We start from the raw sequence: 20365 nt of genomic DNA, 5'->3' as shown, positions 1-20365 counted from the left end.
ATGATAAAATGTTAAGATGACACTCAGACACTTTTTTTTTATTATTATTTTTTTTTTTTTATAGTGACACTGATATAAACAGCTGATTCTGTGTTTAAAGACACTTCTTTACAATAAAGTTCTAAATGATCACACTCGGAGCTGATATTTTCCTTGATTTGGTTTGATAATCTCTGGAGAAAGGAGGCGTTCACTGACATTTTGAGGGCCTGGCTTTTCGATTTATTTTATTGCAAATTACAGCTTGTTGTATGAATTCTGCGTTGAAATTGTAATCATTATCCCCGTAAAAGCCTTCCTCCTTCAACACAGGTCATGTGTGAAATGAAATGAATGAGACAAAGTCGCTGATCCAGTTTTCGAGAAGCTAAATTAACATTCAGTTGCAGTAAAAGTGTTTGTCGTGGTTGTTCTGTGGTTCTGTTGTTAATTGTTTATCTAATAAAAAAAAGAAATTAGAACACACACACACACACACACACACACACACACACACACACACACACACACACACACACAAAATGGAATTTCTATCTGTCTATCTGTCTTTTTCGAGGCTGTGTGGTTCTTGATTCGTGGCTGAACTGTTGCCTACCCCCCTGGAGGTTCTGTGCAGAGCCCTCGGTGCCATGGAGAGGCTGAGAGCAGCAACAGTGTGGTGCTGTGTGGAACCCTCTCTGCGCGTCACTGGAGTGAAGCTCCCCGCAGACCTCCTCAGTGCGCACAGACAGACAGACAGACAGACAGACAGACGACAGCTTCAGCACCTCAGAGGACTGCCACCCTGTCCTGCTCTCACTCTTCTTCTCCTGCTGTAAAACGGACCCTTCAAACTGCAGCTCCGGAGTGACAGATAGGGACGACGGTGACCGGCGGTCCGTGTAAAACGGAGGCTGTTCCTTTTCCTTTCCTTTTTTTTTTTTTTTTTTTTTTTTTTTACCCCCTCCGACCGGTCGGTAAAAGTACAGCCGAACAGTTCGGTGACGACGGAACAGCCAATGAACATAACTGGTACGTCGTGACGCAACAGGGCCCCGTTGATAAGGAGCGGAGAGTCCAACCGGGACCTGAGAAGGAGGAACGGTGGTTTTGGGGGGCCAGCAAACACTCGCCTATCATCAGTCAACGTAAAGCCAACTCCTCCTCCTCTGCTGTTACGCACATGTATGCAGCCTCCTTCGCAAAAGACAAAACATTAACTAAACAGACTACTGTGAAGGGAAAACTGCCTCTCCCGGAAGGCCGGCGGGATTTTATACAGCCAAGAGTATTTTCTTTTTTCATTCTTTATTTTTCTATTTCCTCTGCAGAGCACAAGTAGTGTGAGCGACAGAAATCAGCTGCTGTAAGCATCAACTTGGACTGTTGAAGCTGGAGAGGGGAGGAAGCCTTCCTCCCAGGCTTTTCTGGACATATCTCTTTCTTTTTTTCTTTCTTTTTTTTTTTTGGTTTATTGTGACTGTGTGACGCAGCACAAGACTGCTGCCCCGCGTTCGCAGTGCCAGTTTTAAACACTTACTTGTTGTTCTGCACTAAAGGGGAGAGATTTGCCAATGCCTCGCAGACTGTCGAAATCCTGAAATATTACTCCCGGCGAGGAGGAGGCATCGGTACTGAGACCCATGCAGCGGGGCTTCCATAGTTGGTATGTTTATTCACCGTAAATGGAAAAGAAAAATATAGAGCGAGTAATTGGTAACAAATAGATAATATCATACCTGAGAGGGGGAAAAAAAATAGATTCCCGAAAGAGAAGCGGAATCTGTGCTGTTATTTATGAATTAATCATAGCTTATTAATAATGAGAGCTGCAGAGATTCGGATGACGGTTTCCATTGGCAGATGAGACGTAGTGTGGAGAACACGTGTCCAATTTTTCCCACATATTTTTTCCTCCCTGATCTGGATTTCTCACTTGTCACGGCAAGAAAGGAAAACCTCAAAAAAAAAAAAAAAAAAAAAGCGAGTGGCATTCTGAGTGGCATAAATTTGCGCACGGCTTTTGCCTCTGATGGACATCTTGGCTTGCAGATCCGAAGAGAACAGTTATAATATCCTACCGTCTGCGGCAACGATGCTTTTCCATGGCCTCCCTGGAGGCGACGTGCACGGTGTGGTGGAAGAAATGGACCGGAGAGGAAAGAGCGAGTCAGCAGCCATCAGCTCAGCCATCGATATGGGGGAATCAGAGACGGTAGGAGATCCATTTTGCCCTCTCGGCTTGTTAGCGCAGACAGCATGGCAGCCTGGAAACATGTGACAGTGGCTGCACTCTTGCAGCTCCAAGCACTCTGATTAAGCTCTGCACACTTTTTTTTTTTTTTTTTTTTTTTTTTTAAATTTACTTGTAATTCACACAGAAAAAATGTTAATAAAAAAAGGCCGATAAAGCTTATTATTCCGTTGATTTAAACACCTCTCATGCCGGCAAACTTCCTCCAGAAGGCCTGGACGCTGTGATTCCTCAGCCCGAAATCGAAAACTTGTTTAATTCCCAGCAAGGGTTCAAATAAACGACCCCGAGCTGAACAATTAGCCGGGAAACACGACGACATTTGATCTTAAAATTCAGCAATTTATTTCTCAATATATGTTTTGTATGGTGCGTTCAAAACACACATTAAACGTGGACAACGCAGCGGATAATCAAACTAAAATGTAACTGGTTTACAGAAGGAGACATTTTTTTTTTTTTTGTTTTCCAAAGGCAAATGAACTCAAACACTGACAGCAACACACAGCCGCACGCTTTTATTCTAATGTGAAAAAATGTGCAGCTTTAGAGTGTGTTTTCGTTTTGGAAACAGTTTTTTTTTTCTTTTTTTTTCAGCTGTATAAAAATACAGAAAACTAACGACCAGAACTTTTAAGTTATCACTTTAAATGTGGTGCCTCAAAAATAAACAAAACGAGAAGACGGCGAGGAGAAAATATTCATTTTTAGCTCGGCTTCCGTCTTCTTTTGCAAAATGACTTGTGGAGGGTGTATCTGCGCGCGTGTGCGTGCACGCGTGCGTGTCTATTTTACAGGCCCCTCAATAAATGTATTCACTGACAATCCTCTATCATAAACTTTTGTTTTTATCATATCATTATTTACGTGAGGAATGAAGAGCAGAGGTGTCACCGACGTCCTTCACCGAAAATAACTGGAATTATAAGAATTCCTTGAGCCGACACACGGCGTGTTAGTGTATGTGAAATGACTGGATTGTGTGTGTGTGTGTTTTCTTGTTGTTTTTTTTTTTTTTTTGTTCTGGTCTGTGCTGACAGTGGCCTCATCGTTCCCTCTCTGGTCTCCCGTGAAGGCAGTGTAACTCATATTATTCACGGCAGCATTTATAATAGCAGAGCATTTTTTTTTTTTTTTGGTAATTGTAACAAAATTCCCCAAAACTTTTTTTTTTGTTTTTATTTCTGACATCACGCTTTTATAGAAAAGAGTATACTTAATTACACCTTTCAACAAACGGATGTATTTTAATATTCATGCCTATTATTATTATTATTATCATTATTACTATTATTATTATTATTATCGAGGTTGTTGAGCCAAACTTTTTTCTTCTTATTATTATCATTTTTAATGACTGAGTGGTGTTTCTTACACTATGTGTGTGATGCTGCCATGTGTGTGAGCGGTGGCTGTGGCAGTCATCTGACTCTCCAGGATTCTCAGAGAGGGCTTTTATTCTCGTTAGGATGGCTTTATCATACGGAATAATTGTCACTTGCAGTCGTATTTATATATATATTTTTTTCTCCCCCAACACCGTGTTCTGACGCTCGTGTCCTCGTGCCTCCCTCCATGTTGACCTGCAGTCCATGCCGTGTATGACCAGCGAGCGCGTGGCTCTGTGCGCCGGCTGCGGCAGGAAGATCGCGGACAGATACTACCTGCTGGCCGTGGACAAACAGTGGCACATGCGCTGCCTCAAGTGCTGCGAGTGCAAACTCAACCTGGAGTCTGAGCTCACCTGCTTCAGCAAGGACGGGAGCATCTACTGCAAGGAGGACTACTACAGGTAGGAGGGCGCACACGGCCTGGAGCCAGAGGCGTTACAGAGTTTTAGAATTATAAGATGAACTGCAGTGAAATGTGGATTTCAGATTGCGGTTGTTGTGATTGAAGAGACGACAGGGAGAGAGTGTTTGAAGATAACTGTAGTAAAGCCACAGCGCGTCAGGTTGTAAAATGTCTGTTTTTATCTCCGAATAAAGCAGAACGTATAGTTCACATTATTTATTGTTCATGCTGACTTTCTGCACTGATGGCAGCTGATAGTCTGTGACACAATCTAGAGTTTTCATGCCAGGCACCTCCATACATCTGGTGTCAAAGTGCTGTATGGTAGAAAGAAATAAAGTTTCCAAAAAGAAAGAAAGAAAGAAAGAAAGAAAGAAAGAACACTGTCTGTGGGGTGAATACTCCCTCAAAGATAATCAAATAGCTACTTTTGAGTTCAGCGGTCTGTATGAGATCTCAGATAGTTCGCCGGTCTGTCCCTGCCTGTCCCGTTCTGTCCCGGCCTGTCCCGGCCTGTCCCGGTCTGTCCCGTTCTGTCCCGGTCTGTCCCGGTCTGTCCCGGTCTGTCCCGGCCCCATGTCCAGCCGCTGATGAGGTTTCTGTGTTGTCCGCAGAAGATTTTCGGTGCAGAGATGCGCTCGGTGCCATCTGGGGATCTCAGCCTCGGAGATGGTGATGCGGGCCCGGGACCTGGTCTACCACCTCAACTGCTTCACCTGCACCACCTGCAGCAAGATGCTCACCACCGGGGACCACTTTGGCATGAAGGACAGCCTGGTGTACTGCCGGCTGCACTTTGAGACTCTCATCCAGGGAGAATATCAGACACATTTTAACCACGCGGACGTTGTCCCGCACAAAGGCCTGGGCCCGGCCAACACGCTCGGACTATCTTACTTCAACGGCGTGGGGACAGTGCAGAAAGGCCGGCCCAGGAAGAGGAAAAGCCCCGGGCCAGGAGCCGAGCTGGCGGCTTATAACGCAGGTAAGACCGACGTTTCCAGACGAGGCTGTTCACCCACTGACCGGAGCTGTTAGAAAGAAGTATAGCTTCAGCTGATGCGGACTTTATCGAAGACTTAGCTTCGAATAGAATAATTTTAGGTCTAAAACGAAAAAGTTGAAAACTGAAAAACAGAGAGAGAGAAAAAAAAAGAGAGAGAGAGAGAGAGAGAGAGAGAGATCGCTGCCTATTGTAAAGTAAATGTGGCTGCACAGTGCTAATGAACAGCCGCGCAGCATGAATACGAGCTGATTCAAACTGACAGGCTTCATTAATGAAAACTCTTTTTAACATTCCCACAGGGGCTGATACCGTGTCTGAGCTCTGCTCGGTAATGACTTTATCACAAGTTTAACACAGAAAACTGAACCATGTTTTTCTTCTCTCTCTCTCTCTCTCTTTTTTTATTTTATTTTATTTTATTTTTTAAAAGAATTCTCTATAACATTTCAATACGGAGCTAACTTTATCATAACTTTACCACAAACACGTGATGCCAGACCTGGTGTAAAGACACCAGGCTTTAAAAATATATATATATATCAAAGCCCTTTAGAGACGCGTCGTGCTCAGTATTGATTTTGTAGCGACCTTATGGCAATGCTTTAATTTTACCCTGAATTAAAAGTCCATTTAATCTTTACATTAGTTAGTTGTGCTCATGAAGATTTTTGTCATGTTTTTTTTTTTTTCTTTTGTGTCACTAAAGGAGCTTTCTAACCACGGTAGTGTCTATAGCTCACACTGCCTTAATGTATTCAGACTAACAGCAGAAGTTCATGTTGAGGCAAACACAGCGCACACATAACTGCAGCTGTTTATTCAGTAAAATCAGGCATCTAACGTAATGACGAAGAAGAAATACATTTAGACCGTAGTTACAAAGAGCTGCAGCACTCAAGCGCCTCTTAAAAAAAATCATGTAGTCAGGATCTTTCTAAATGATAAGCTCACTTTTAATAATTGGTGTTTTCTTGTCATGTTTCAATCTGTTATATATTTGAAAAAAAAAAAAAAAAATCTCCCATGTCCTCTTTTGGGGATAAAAAGAAAAGTTTTTTTGATGTTCCGGCTTTTGCTTTCGCCCTTTTCCACTTGTCAGGCTCCATAGATGTCTACAAACCCCAACCTCCATCCCCCCGCCCCCCCAACCACACACAAACACAGACACACACACACCACCGCCAAACACACACTACTGGAGCCCTTTTGCATTGGGACTGGGCCAATCTGGGTGTGTACCAGAGTTCAATGTGATTTGATGAGTTATTCACTGGAAGAGAGAGCAGGGAATACACGAACTTTCTTACAGCAGAACTATCTGGCTAGAATCTCATTTTTTTTAATGCTTTGACTTCAGATAATTAACCTTCAAGCTGTGCACTAAAAACAAAAAGAAAAGAAAAGAAAAACAGCAACACAGCTTTCCTGTGTGTCAGTTTTGCTGAGTGCCATTTATTTGCAATTTTGACAGTTCAGTGCTTAAATAATGTGCAACAAGTGAAACAATTATATTCTCACCAGGTTCCAATGCAAATGAGCTTCTTTCTTTTGATTTTCCAACTGGATCAAGTTACTCGTGCTTTAAAGAACTGTCACTTTTTTTTTTCTTTTTTAATCGTTGGAATTGACGGAATTCATACAAGTGAGAATGTTCTAAAAACAAGTCAAATTATTTCACCTCGCAGCGCCGGGCTTTATCGATTAGTGGCACTTTAAGAAAACACAATCTCAGATTTTTAAGAACTCGCAGTTTCATCGCGAGGATAAAAGGAAGAAAAGAGACCTACTTTCTGAAGAACATGGTCTCCTAGTTTTTGTTCATTAGGGGTTCACAGTACATAAACAGGGGAATACAACTGAGGCACAGTCACAAAGGGAGTGAAGAGGCAGTGCGCCCTCTTCTGTTTCCAGCCAGATATAACAGCAAGGCTTCACCTGAACAGTCACATGAGAACATGTGGAGACCTGGAGCAGCCTGCAGCTCTGAGGCGCTGTTAGTGCTCAGAATAAGACACTGTGTGTGAGGATGAGGAGACAAGCAGAGAACAGGCTGCTTTTTGTTAAAATGCTGCAGCATATGCTTCAGACAGAAAGCAGCATTTGTTCTGCCTGGTGTGTATGGGCTAATTAAGTGAAGTGTTATTCTGATGGTTTTCACTCACTTCATATTCATCATTTGCAGCGCTCTGATATTGAACACGAACTGTTATGCATGCAGCAACACTTTGAATGTTGCCAAGAAATTTGCAGGCTGGGACAAATACATGTGTGTTGTTGTTGCTGAGTGTAATGCTTGTGTGTGTGTGTGTGTGTGTGTGTGTGTGTGTGTGTGTGTGTGTGTGTGTGTGTGTGTGTGTGTGTGTTTACTGAAGCCAGGCTAGCACCTCCTTACAGGAAAAAAGAGACATGTAGGCAGGGACAGACAGACAAGGTGCAGAAAGACGACCTGCAGCTGGACAGCTGTCAGGTCACAGTGTCATCTTGGTTCAGATTGATTGTTGGATTCAAATGAAGAAAATTCATCTAGACTCCAAAAAAAAAAAAGTCCAATCACAAAAAATCTTTAAAAAATACAATTTCTAAAAACAAATTCAGCCTTGATCACCTCATTTATATAATTGTCTTTCTTTCTTTCTTTCTTTCTTTCTTTCTTTCTTTCTTTCTTTCTTTCTTTCTTTCTTTCTTTCGCCCTCCCTTCTTGTTCACTGATCCACATTAAGTATATTTGCACCTAAACTTTTGATTCACTCACCTTTCTCATCACATTGCATTGCTGCACCCCACAGTCTGTGACTCACGTGCGGTCACTTGATGTGCATTCTTCAATATACTGAAAATAACCTCTCCCAGAAGGTTTTAAGCACCAAATAAAATGTCTCTACAATGCACTGGTTGGTGTTTCGATGCTCTCAAAAATTAAATATATTCCGTGATTAGTGCGGTCTTGAGAATGTTTGTACCTAAAAATAGGGTTAGAAAAGAAGTAAAAATAATAAAAGCAACCAATCAAAATGATGATGATTAGTGGTCAGATTGTAGCTCCATCCCTGTCTAACCAGCTCTTCTCTGATCCCTGTCGGCCCGTAGCGCTCAGCTGTAATGAGAACGACGGCGAGTCCATGGACCGAGACTCCCAGTACAGCTCCAGTCAGAAGACGAAGCGCATGCGGACATCCTTCAAGCACCACCAGCTGAGGACCATGAAGTCCTACTTCGCCATCAACCACAACCCAGACGCCAAGGACCTCAAGCAGCTCGCCCAGAAGACCGGCCTCACTAAGCGGGTCTTACAGGTAACCACCGCAGCCTTATTCTTCTGACGAGTCCACGGTGTCCTGTGCTCAGGGGAAAAGAAGACAAATGCCAATGGGGATGAAAGAATTTGACTTTTTTTCCTATGCAAATCAGCCTGCTTCCAAGCGTAAAATACACAAAGTGAGGTTTTCCTGAAAGAAGCCAAATCAGCTGCTTTATTTGAAGATAGTGCTGTTTTTCATTCCACTGAAATTCTTGGAGGAAATTCAGGAAAGTGCAAACAAGCTAAACAAAATCAGAACAATTCTTTCTTTCTTTCTGTTCTTTCTTTCTTTTCTTTTTTTTTTGCTTTTAAATAAAAACACAATCAAGGAGTTAAAAAAAAAAAGGATTTGAAGAGCTGCAGTGAAAAGAAACCATTTGTAATTTCAGTCAGGAAAAACAGAAGTCAATATGTGTGTTCACAATGGAAGGCAAAATTACCCGGAAATGAAAAGAAATCTATAAAAAACCAAAAAACAAATGTAATCTATTTCAGTGCATGATGTGATATTACGGTGAGGACTGAGGGATGAAAAACACAAAGCTGTGTAATATACATGAACAAAGAGAAAAACACCGTGGCGCGTTTGATTTTCGCAAAAGACGAAAGCAATTTATCTGGGGGACTGAGGAGAAAAATGAGGAAAATGAGACATAAAGGTTTCTGAATCAATTTTTTTTTTTTTTTCTGAGAAAAAAAAAAAAAAAGAAAAGAAAATCATCCTGCTGCTTTAATTAAACGCTCGCAGAAAACAAAGCAGCCGTTTTGCTTTGATGCATTCGAGTTTTCATGTCTGTTATTCCAGCTGAAGCGTTTCTCCCTACTGCCTATTTCCCACGGCTCTGTCATGATCCATGGCTAACACGCTCTTACACAGCTCCTTGTCTCACTCACTATATCTCATGCTACGCTTCTTATTGAAAAAGTGAGCAAAAATGAAGTGTAAAAAATGTAATTAAAATATTAAAGTAAATAACATCAAGGACATTGGTTCAAAAATGGGATGCAGGCCCTGCTTGGTTCTTTGGAAACCATACATTGCACTGTAATTTCAGATATGTGAATGACTAAAAGCGGTAGCTACTGCTCTTGTACGTAGCATGGACAGATGCATAATTATCTTTTCACAGTATCAACAAAAGCAGGAAGCCAAGGCTCTTTTTTTTCATGTGCAAATATAAAAGAAAAGGCTTTACTTTCTCTGGCTACCACTGCCTTTTCCTCGATGACTAGCCATAAAAAGTAAAGGCTTTTATAACTTTTGTAAACAGTAGAAGAGCACCCTGGCTTTGTGTTTTTTAAGTGTTCTTTTATCCCTGACTCCAGTCTGAGCATCTGCACACAAACTTTAAACAGACAGGAGGGCTGGTGTGTGCTCTTAACTCACAGCAACACGAGGCAAGGAGGTGGTGGAGGTTGAGATAATGTGGGTCTGCTTGGAGTTCTCTGACTTCAAAATGTTTCAAGGACCATATCTGTATTTTTTTTTTTTTTCCGCGTTATTTTTTTTTCTCTCTTTATTTTTTGCATATTTTAGTCCTTTTGCTGCAATATTTCTCAGGTCCTCCAAACTTTAGAACAGAACGCATAGTTTCTCGCTGCCTTTGAAAATCCAAATGAACATTTTGAGATCTGATGTCGCAACCACAGGATGTTTGCGGGTGCCTTTCAAAACGGTGGCAAAAAATATTCTTAGTTCCTCATCTGTTACCAACCCAATGGCCAGAATAAATGTTGGCAATGTACATTTACTTAGCTTCAATTTTCAATTTCATGGTGCTTTTATGTCTTGGTTAGGGTTAGGAAAAGATCATGTTAATAAAATAAACCTGTTTAGTTGACACAAACACAGCTTTTCATGAAACATTATCTGTTCTTTGTCACTACAAACATAGCTTGAAATTGCCTCGAGGTCTTCCTAAAAAAAAAATCCAGTGGTTTGATCCTTAAAATGTTGAATACATGAACTTGAATTGTGGTCACTGGCTTGACAACCCTATTGTCTGTAACTCCACCTCCTGATGTGACAGTCTGGTCATAAATATGTAATGTGGATGTGATTTCGCATTTGTTGTAGAAATGTTGTCGGAGTATGTATCAGTGGTTTCCAGAAACATAAACTGAGAACATTTTATTGAGGTGACTGGGCTGCGGAACTCATCATACGTATTTGACATTTGATTTAGTGAACAAGCTGAAAAAAAGTTGCTTCTTTACACACCTATAAAACACAGCAACATTAACAATATGTATACTTTTTTTTAATGTAACTTAAGCCTTCTATTTGGTCTCTATTTTGTTTTATGAGACATTTATCTAGCGGCTAAATGCTCTATGTTAACCAGCTGGTTTTCATTGAAAAGAAAGCTGACGGGAGCAAAGAGAATGAAGCAAAAAGGCAAAGTTGCATGCCAGAAAATCAAAACAGCGAGATAAAAGAGGCTAAACGGCTCTGTAGAGTTGGGGGTAGCCTCTGTGGGTTTATCACTGTAAGTGACATAACAAAGCCACTAAGAAGATTTGCATGTGTGCAGCTCTGGTGATGGTTGTGAAAAGTACCAATGTCGACTAGGCAGACAGACAAACACTGATCTATGTCAAGTTGGGCACACTTCTGTCTTTAAAATGGAAAGATGAGGCTTCAAACAAGCATTTCTACAAATGACTTGACTTGATTACCTCACAGGTAACCTATCTCCAACACAAACCAGTCTTTTCTTTACATGTTTTTCCCTCGGCTTGGGCAGCCGTAGCTTCATTTCACCACAGTAGTGAAATTCCAAAGGCAGAGAACATGCTTGAGACACAGTGAGTGCATATCATGTCTGCTTTTATTAGTGCCACTTTTGTTATGGTTGTCTGATGGTGTAGTTATAAGTGGAGACTACACTAAAAAGTCTACATACTGCAAAAACAAGCAGACATGATGTTCTGTGTGTTCACTGTGACAAACTATATTACTGTAAGAACATTTCCATACAGTCTTTAATCTGTCTGAAAAGTAAATGAATGCCTCTCAGTAAGAGACTGCAATAGTCTGCTTTAGAAAATGGTTGTCAGTGCAGTTATCTCATTAAATGATTAGCAGTCATTTGAGATCAAATATGCTTAAGAACAAGTGTGGTGAGTTAACCAACACATATTGAACAAAGTAAGTCAGTCAGTGGTATTTGTGAGTTGGGGACATGTTTAAAGATTTTGTTCAACAACATTAGACTAAAATGTCACCCTTGGCGCAATGGAGGTGACTGAAATGTTGTTTGTGCACTAAAATCTCTGGACTTGGCCTTGAAAGCAACAACCCCCGTGGGATATCTAGAGCAACAAGGACACTTTCGACAGGGAGATGTCACTGCAGAACCTTTTCATTTTTGTCTGTGTGTAATTACAGTGAACTAACCTTCTTAAATGCTCTCGCACGGTAGTTTGTATGCTATTGTATTACACAGTATCAGAAATCCTATCCTAAATGTCATGGATATCAAGTGTGGAAACCTGTGGTCACCAGTCTCTTTAAGCGTTTGAATTTGTGGATCAGCATCTGTAGTGACAGGATTTATTCTATTTCCACAGGTCTGGTTCCAAAATGCTCGGGCTAAGTTCAGGAGGAACCTGCTGCGACAGGAAAGCACCGGGGTGGACAAGGCCTCTGACGGCTCCACGCTGCAAGGTGGTACACCGTCGGGCCCAGCCTCGGAGATCTCCAACGCCTCCATGAGCCCCTCCAGCACCCCCACTACCCTGACAGACTTGACCAACCCCACCATGCCCACCGTCACCTCCGTGCTTACCTCAGTGCCAGGCGGCATGGACGTCCACGAGTGCCGGAGCCCATCACAGACCACGCTGACTAGCCTCTTCTGATGGACAGAACCCTTCACCTCAGCCTCATCCCCAGCCCCTTCCCCCTCATCTCTGCTCCACCATGCTGGATCTAAAACTGAGCACTGTTGACTCCTTGGAACATAAGACGGATTAGTAAAGAGAAGGTAACGGAAACATAAAGATAAGAAATTAATCTCGCTCTGAGCCCATTAGAGACTATTTGCATAGTGAGGCGGCCAAGCCTTACAGATGGAAGTTGTTGTTATTTTGATGTTGTCTTGTTGAGAACTGAGGAGACTTGATTTGCATTTTTCAATGTTTACAGAAAGAGACTGCGGGGAAAAAAACTGCTTAATTTTTTGATTTTTTTTTTTTTCCAGCACAGTATTTATGTTGTTGTACAAGAGTCACTGTTAGAAGGATTGTAAAAAAATCTTTTTTTGAAAATCTGAGATTAAACACAGGTTACAATATCCTCTGACTGCCATGTGCCTTACAGTCCATTTTATCTAAACTGCTGTTGTTAGAAATAGAATTGACCATGGTCAGACAAACTGTTTGTTTCAGACGCGAGCTTAGGGATAATGACCTCTATTGCGTGTGCATGTGTGGGTGTGTGTGTGTGTATAGAATTATGGCAAACTAATTACTCTTTTCAACATGTCATTAATCTTAACATTTTTTTACCTAGTAGAACACTGACTTTGTCAAGAACAGGATTTTAACTGAGCTAAAACCTAATGTGAAATGTTGAAGCAGTAGCAATTCACACACACACCTGCTTACATTCTGGCTGTTGTCTTTAATCTGAACGGGAACAATTGGCATTAACTTCTGCATCAAGTGACAGCAGAAGTCACAGGAGTCTGTCAGCTCCAGCTCTCATCAGCTGGGATGAAATCTGAGGAGGTGGACACACTAATTTACACCGCTTGTCACGACCGATGCTATCACATGCTTAAGTTAATAGCTTTCCATTTGTCTCTGTTCAAGCAACCCTCCACCATCATCAGCCGGTGATGAGTTTGAAAGTGAGAGTGAAGTAAAAGTAAACACTGTAACCTGTGACTGGCTTTTGTGTCACTAACTGATCCTTACCAGCTGCCTGACCAGTACAGCACATGTGCGACTCTCAGCATGAGATGAGGAAAAGGGCGAGATATCTATTATCAGCTTCCATCATCAGCCCCAGGAAAAAAAAAAAAAAAAAAAGAAGAAAAAAAAAAAGTGTCAAATTCAGATTGTTATTGATGAAGAATTATTAAAACAAGGTTAATGTTTTCTGGATGTATTTTGGTGAGGTATATGATCTGATGCCTTTTACCATTCCCCGTGGTTCTGGGGCATTCGTGATGATGAACATGACACATAAGCAAAAAAAAAAAAAAAAAACACAGAAAGGAAAACTCATCTCCTCACTACTTTTACTGCATTTACCATGCTTGGAAAACCCACTTTCACATAAATATTGGTGTAAACATGGTATTAGTTTGATGTGGGCTCTTCACATCATGATATTTCATACACCCAATTTAAACCTTTTACACAGTCATGAATTAAAATTGCAAAATCATTTATAATTATACTTTAGTTATTGTTTAAGAAAAAACAATGAAATGCATTATAAACCACTCATGAAGCATTTGCTTCTTGTAAAGTTGCAACAGGCTTCTATGATACTATGAAAAACAGTTGATGAATGCTGTGTAGTTCATCAATAAATATTATCTGGATATAAATTATACAAAGTTGCAACTGATGTTGATGAACTTTACAACTGCTTGATAAATGTTTGTGAAACATTTCATTGTTTTTTAAAAGAGAAATAACTATTCATTAATAAATGAGTGTGTGTCATGAGCGTCAATGTTCAAGTGATAAAACGAACCATGATGTATCCAGCTCCAAAACAGCTTTTGATCTGATTTGAACATTAGCGAACTTTTTCAAGGAATATTATTGTGTGACAGTAAAACACATACTGTGAACGGGAGTTACTGATCGTAGTGCTGTGCTGCTTCTGCACATTAATGCACACGTCCCTGTTCTGCTGTGTAACTACCAAATTCAACACTTTTCCTTTCAAAGATAATGTGTACCTCAAAGTGCAAGTGTTCCTTATTGACTCATGTGTTCACACAGTACTCTATACACACAGTGGTGCATTGCTCCAGTTGGTCAAGGGGATTTGTGGTACACTGATGTCTCTAAAACACAGGGGCTATGAGTGAAATTACAGTTATATTCAGCCACTGAGGCTAGGATGCACATATACTATAAGTTAATATATATAATATAATATTTTGGCAATGTAACACAACATCTATGTACAATTACCACCCATCGTTACTTCAAACTGGAGAAGAGGTTTTCTTAATTTGCTTGAACTGTGTCAGTATGTGAGTGTGCACAGGTGAACAAAACATGTGTGATGCTTTGCAGCAAGACAGCGTTGCAGCACTCTCCTAAACAACTGAAGTCACTGGGGACTAGACTAGACAAGTTTCAAAACGTAAAGGAAAAAAACATATGTGTGTGTGTGTGTGTGTGTGTGTGTGTGTGTGTGTGTGTGTGTGTGTGTATTCCATAAAATGGCTCCATACAGTTCATTTTGTATTGTCCAAGTTTCTAGAAGCCCTGAGATCCGAAATTGATTTGGATAGACATCATTTACTCTCTTGAAGGTTGAACTTGATCACTCACTAAAGACGTTGTGAGTGCCAACGCAATTGATTTAGCTACAGTGAAGATTTACACTTTTTACATTTAAAGTATTTAAATAATATCTTTTCAAATGAATTGGTGATTTTGAGGAATTCTTCTGGAATTATTTTATGTGGTTTTTTTTCCAGTTGTTTTTAAAATTTTAAAACATATCCTCACTTACCTGACCAGGAAAATGCTGCAATGCCATTTTGAAACTACATCCGACTTTGGATTGACACGGGGGTTAGTAGATAATGACTGGATTTTCATTTGTTGGTTAACTGTTCCTTTAAGCTTTAGTATATTGAGCTCTTGGGTATAAATATAGAAAATAACTATTAATGTGAAAGTCATCAAAGAAGATGGTCATACCAAATTGTTGTGAAAATAACCACAGAAATGCAGATGATCTAGATTTTTTCACCAATCAGTCTAAATGTCACATAACAATGTAAGAGCTTAACCTCACATACACATTCAGGCCTTCAAAATAGGTTGAGATTTAATATTCACAGTCCTACAGCTCTGACCTGACTGCAGGTGAGACACACACACACACACACACACACACACACACACACACACACACACACACACAAATAATGCTGAGTCATTATCATGCTCATTCCATATAGTGAGGATTTCTGTGCCATGCATGGCAGCAGGGAGTGTTTGTATATTGTGTGTGTGTGTGTGTGTATGTGTGTGTGTTGGTTGCAGCCTGCTCTCTGCGCATATTATGTTTGATTATCCTGTTTCATGAGGACCGTTACATTCAACTGCTTTCACCAAATGTGGCACTATATATATATATATATATATATATATATATATATATATATATATATATATATATATATATATATATATATATATATATATATATATATATATCTTTTTTTAATTCACTCCTCCAATCACTTAAAATAAGCATCTGTGCCAAAGCTGAGAGCGATAGTAGCTGACAGCCTGAAAGTGTAATCATAAAAAAAAAAAAATATCTGTTTTCATGAGCAGCTTTTTCTCACTCTGCTGGAGCAAAATGTGCTCAATTTTCTCATGGCTCCAGCGACAGGGACTTGAGCCTATCATAAAGGTAGGAGGATTTTCTGCTTGAAACTATCACGATACAATCCGTTCCAACATGGAAGTTTAACAAGGAGGTGGTGAGTGGGTGGTGGAGGGAGAGGTCTGCAGAATAACAGTCTTTACACTTGGTAAGCAAAACATGAATTACGAAAAAACAGACCTTAACTTCCCCTGCGGTGCATAATTAGAAATGGGTGTACATGAAAAAAGAGAGGAGTTCCTCGTACCACACAGACTTCGTAATTATCTGCAACGGTGTGTGAGGTGCTTGAGAACGTGAGCACAGACAAAACACACTCAGCGACAAAATCTTATCATCTTTTGTCCAGAGTATTGGCCGAATATCTGTGAGTGTTTCAGGATGTTCAGTAAACAAGAATATGAAGTGTGTGTGTGTGTGTGTGTGTGTGTGTGTGTGTGTGTGGAGACTTCACTCCAGGAAATCAATCAGGTCAAACAAACATATGGATGTGTCTGCCAACCCTAGCTGAAACTGCATCTCTGCGCGATATAAGGACAAATCCTAGTTCAGTCTATAAATTATCAGTGTTGGGAAAAAACATATTTGGCCGCCTGCTTCATGTTAATGTGTGATGTGAATTTGATCCAGTAATTGCAGGGAAAGGAAGAGACTTGGCAAGCATCACAGAGAAATAACACAACAGGCTCATAACTGAAATTTAACTGTGTGTTAATGGATGCTTGTGTTTTTATTTTCCCAGAAATTGTTATTCTAAGGACAATAAACTGTGTATTAGGGCTTTTCCAGAGCAGATGGGGAGCAATGGCTTTAAAAATGTTATGATATTTTAAGCCAAGTCTATGTCCGTAGAACTAGGCTTTTACTGTTTTAACTTTTGCCATCCTGTCCGTCAGTTTAGTAGAAATAGCAAAACGGCCGATTTTCATGTTCATTTTTCGCATTAAATTGCAGAGTAAAGATAAAGCGTAAGATGTGTCTTTTTAATAATCATACTGGTGTTCTGGCATATTTTCCTTTGATTTCTTCATAACCATTTCAAATGTTTTAGATGCTTCAGATTCCCTACACCATGAAGATCAACATGACTGGACCTAAAGCAAAGAATGCAAAGAAATACTTAATCTTATCAGTGTCATTAAAAAAACAAGACAACTGATAAACTAACAATGTAATTGATTTACAAATGAAACACAGAAAACAAATCAAAGCTATTTTCGATAGTCCTAAAATTATTTCAGTAACTACATTCTATCTATCTATCCAGGTTCTTAAAAACAAGGTCTTGATAACTGTCTTTGTGAGAGTCATTAATAGTAAACAGACTATCTTTTGATTATGTTTTGGCCAATTGGTTGAGTAGAACAAGACATTGGAAAAAGTCACCCTTCCCTTTGGGAAATAAGTCACCCTTGCCTAGACTGACATGTTCCTTTTATACCATGAACACACACACTGTAGTTTATTTTGACTCATTCCCACATACACTGTCCCTCTGCCAGAAATACACACTAGAGTACCAAATGTGGATTAATCTGCGACTGAAAATACCCCCCAACATTTTTTTTTTTCTGTTGTCTGAGTAACATTCATAAAAACTACGGTGAGGGGCTTTTAGGTAATAAGGCAATTTTTTGTTCAACTACACCGCAGCCATTCCCAAATTCAAGAAAGATGCAGCCCAATACGAAACTGGAAAATGATCTGAAGCCCACCCACATTTTTAAGCAAAACTCTACACAAAGTTGGTCTCTATTTTTTTTCTTTAACAAACAGAACACATGTATGTGAACATATGCCCAGGGCAATGCAGAGCCAAATCCATCCACATACACAACAGTTTGTAAACTTGCATATCTTTTAACACATGCGGACACATGCACTTACAACTCCCTGTCATTGACGCATAATCAGATACAATCAAATGTCGTGTCAAAGTTTGTTTGACAGTCAAATAATGTTATCCTCCTGTTGGAACTGTGTTTCCTGTAATGCCACCCAGCAGTGCAGGTTAAGAGTTCAAATGTATTCAGGTATATAACCATGTATCAGTTGTGTAAATCTGGTAATTGCGATGCATCACCCCACTGCCATCTACAAAGGTTGTCTGACGACTCTGCTATCGCCGGCCTCATCAGGGACGGGGACGACAGAGCCTACGGAGCCTACAGAGAACTTATCAAGTACTTCATAGACTGGTGCCAGTGGAACCACCTCCAGCGCAACACCGGTTAGACCTGGTGGTGGATTTCCACTGACACAGACAACCCTGAAGACAAGTGAACAGGAATGAACTAGGAATGGATATTGAGATGGTGACATCTTACAAGTACCTGGGAGTTCACAAGAACAATAAGCTGGACCGGACTGATCACACTGCAGGAACATATAAGGAAGGTCAGAGCAGACTCCATCTGTTGAGGAAGCTCAGGTCCTTTGGCACTCCTGACAACTTTCTATGACTCTGTGGTGGCATCAGCCATTTTCTATGGAGTAGTCTGCTAGAGCAGCAGCACCTCGGCAGCAGGTAGGAGGAGACTTGATAAACTTATCAAGAAGGCCAGCTCCATCCTAGGATGCCCTCTTGACCCACTGCAGGTGGTGGGAGAGAGCAGGATGATGGACAATCTGTCATTGCTGCTGGTGAAAGAGTCCCCAGCAGGGCACAAAGAACCCATTTTTCATTTTGGTTTGCACTAGCTGGACAATTTTTAACACTCATATTTATTATTTACTAACAACAATACACTGACACACTGTTCACAATCACACATATTGCACAATATTATGTATACAAGTCTATTCTATTTCTTAACTTTTTATCATATTGTTTATTTTTTCCTATTAGTACTGTCTATTGTAGTAGTATTGTCCATCGGCTGCTGTGACACAGAAATTTCCCCGTTTACAGGACAAATAAAGGAATTCCGATTCTGATTGTGATTCTGAACAAACTCTAAAGAGGCACTATTTAAAGTACCAATTAACAATATTAATGAGGTAATAATACACACTCAGAAATACATATATATTCTAATTAGTTCTCAGAGGAAAATAAGGTCCCAGAACACTGTTTAAAGCTAGAAAGGTGGCAGGGTCCGCCACATATGAACAAAGTAAAGCACTATAAATTGTGTTGTTTTAAAGGTCAGTTCATTTTTCTCTTCTCATTAACATTCGTTCAACAAAACTACATAATGCACCTTTGAGTCAGTTTCAAACTGATTTCCATACCTTTTCAAATTAAATTCAGTATAATGGAAACAGTGGCTTTTCATTTGGTTGGACTCAACAAACCCCAAAATTCTAATCCATTTTTATATACTATTGAAAGTGCAGTAGTTTAAAATACATGTAATTTATAAAAAAAAAAAAAACACAAATGTAGAGATTTGACACTGTATTGTAAAAAATAAGAAGACATCCAAACAAACAAAACCTAAAACAAAAACCATTGTAGCTAATAGTTATTAACAACACCTGTCATCATGAATCATTACCACATTACCATGGATTAGAATTGCATAAACTGACCCTCCATCAGTTTTTACTGTAGGATCTGGTTTATTTCCTTTGAAACCGGTGCCACATTCATATTTGCATTTCAGGCATTGAGGCCACGCACGCCTGCAGAGTGACGCACAACCACTTACGACTACTTACAGAATAGCAGAGGAGGCTTAAATTCCTGGATCACCAACATTACAAGCAACAAACAGTAAGTAGAGCAAGGGTCAGCATCTCTCTCTCTCTCTCTCACTTTCTCTCTCTCCCACTCTCTCTCTCTCTCCCTCTCTCACACACACACACACACACACACACGCACGCACGCACACACACACACACACACACACACACACACACACACACACACACACACACACACATAAAGATACAACTCTCCAGCCTGTCCTGATTCATGGCCTGTTCTCCCAGCACAGCTTTCCCAGAGGAGCTGGTGCCAGGCGGGCTTTTAGGTCTCATGTTAGGTGTCTGAGCCAGAATCTACAGAGGATGCCAAATACGTTGGCCAGATGTACCCACACACTCATATAAAGTGGTGTGATGAAGGCTTTAATAGAGAGAGGCCAGTCTTAACAACACATGTCAGGCAATATAGAAACGCTGCGCCCTGTAAAGTTTATTATGCACGAACAATGCCAACTGTGTGTGCGTGCGCGTGCATGTGTTTTGTGTGTGTGTGTGTGTGTGTGTGTGTGTGTGTTTTGATATATGTCAAAACGTACATCAGTAGGCCTAAAATCCTGAAAAGTAAAAACATTAAAGCAGCTTTCTCAAACTCCCCTGTGTTAAGTAAGAAGTTGGCTTTTAGATGCTTTTACTTCGATCACAGAAGGTGTTTGATATGCATCACAGTCATCATTGTGTTTCTTATAAAAGTAATTATAGTGATAATTATAATTTCACATAGTG

The 20365-nt window shown here is 40.3% G+C and overlaps 1 protein-coding gene and 1 long non-coding RNA gene across 3 annotated transcripts; one reads left to right on the top strand and one right to left on the bottom strand.

Annotated features, from left to right (window-relative positions):
* The first annotated feature begins 940 nt into the window (after window positions 1-940).
* lhx2b (LIM homeobox 2b) lies at window positions 941-12928 on the top strand. Of its 2 annotated transcripts, none has more exons than XM_037097036.1 (5): window positions 941-2194; window positions 3823-4025; window positions 4645-5012; window positions 8121-8326; window positions 11905-12928. In XM_037097036.1, the coding sequence occupies exons 1-5, from the start codon at window positions 2012-2014 to the stop codon at window positions 12193-12195; spliced, it is 1251 nt and encodes a 416-aa protein (XP_036952931.1). In that variant the 5' UTR covers window positions 941-2011; the 3' UTR covers window positions 12196-12928. The 2 variants fall into 2 exon arrangements, with proteins under 2 accessions (XP_036952931.1, XP_036952930.1); XM_037097035.1 differs by having other exon boundaries at window positions 942-2194; window positions 4642-5012.
* Window positions 12929-16893: 3965 nt separating this feature from the next.
* LOC119019753 lies at window positions 16894-18925 on the bottom strand. Its single transcript, XR_005075146.1, has 2 exons — window positions 18265-18925; window positions 16894-17025 (listed from the first exon to the last, which is right to left on the bottom strand). It is a non-coding gene; the product is annotated as an uncharacterized LOC119019753 (long non-coding RNA).
* Between the last annotated feature and the right edge of the window lie 1440 nt (window positions 18926-20365).

Source organism: Acanthopagrus latus, chromosome 5, assembly GCF_904848185.1.
Source record: "Acanthopagrus latus isolate v.2019 chromosome 5, fAcaLat1.1, whole genome shotgun sequence".
NCBI classification, from domain to species: Eukaryota; Metazoa; Chordata; class Actinopteri; order Spariformes; family Sparidae; genus Acanthopagrus; species Acanthopagrus latus.
This window is presented reverse-complemented; position numbering and strand designations above follow the sequence as displayed.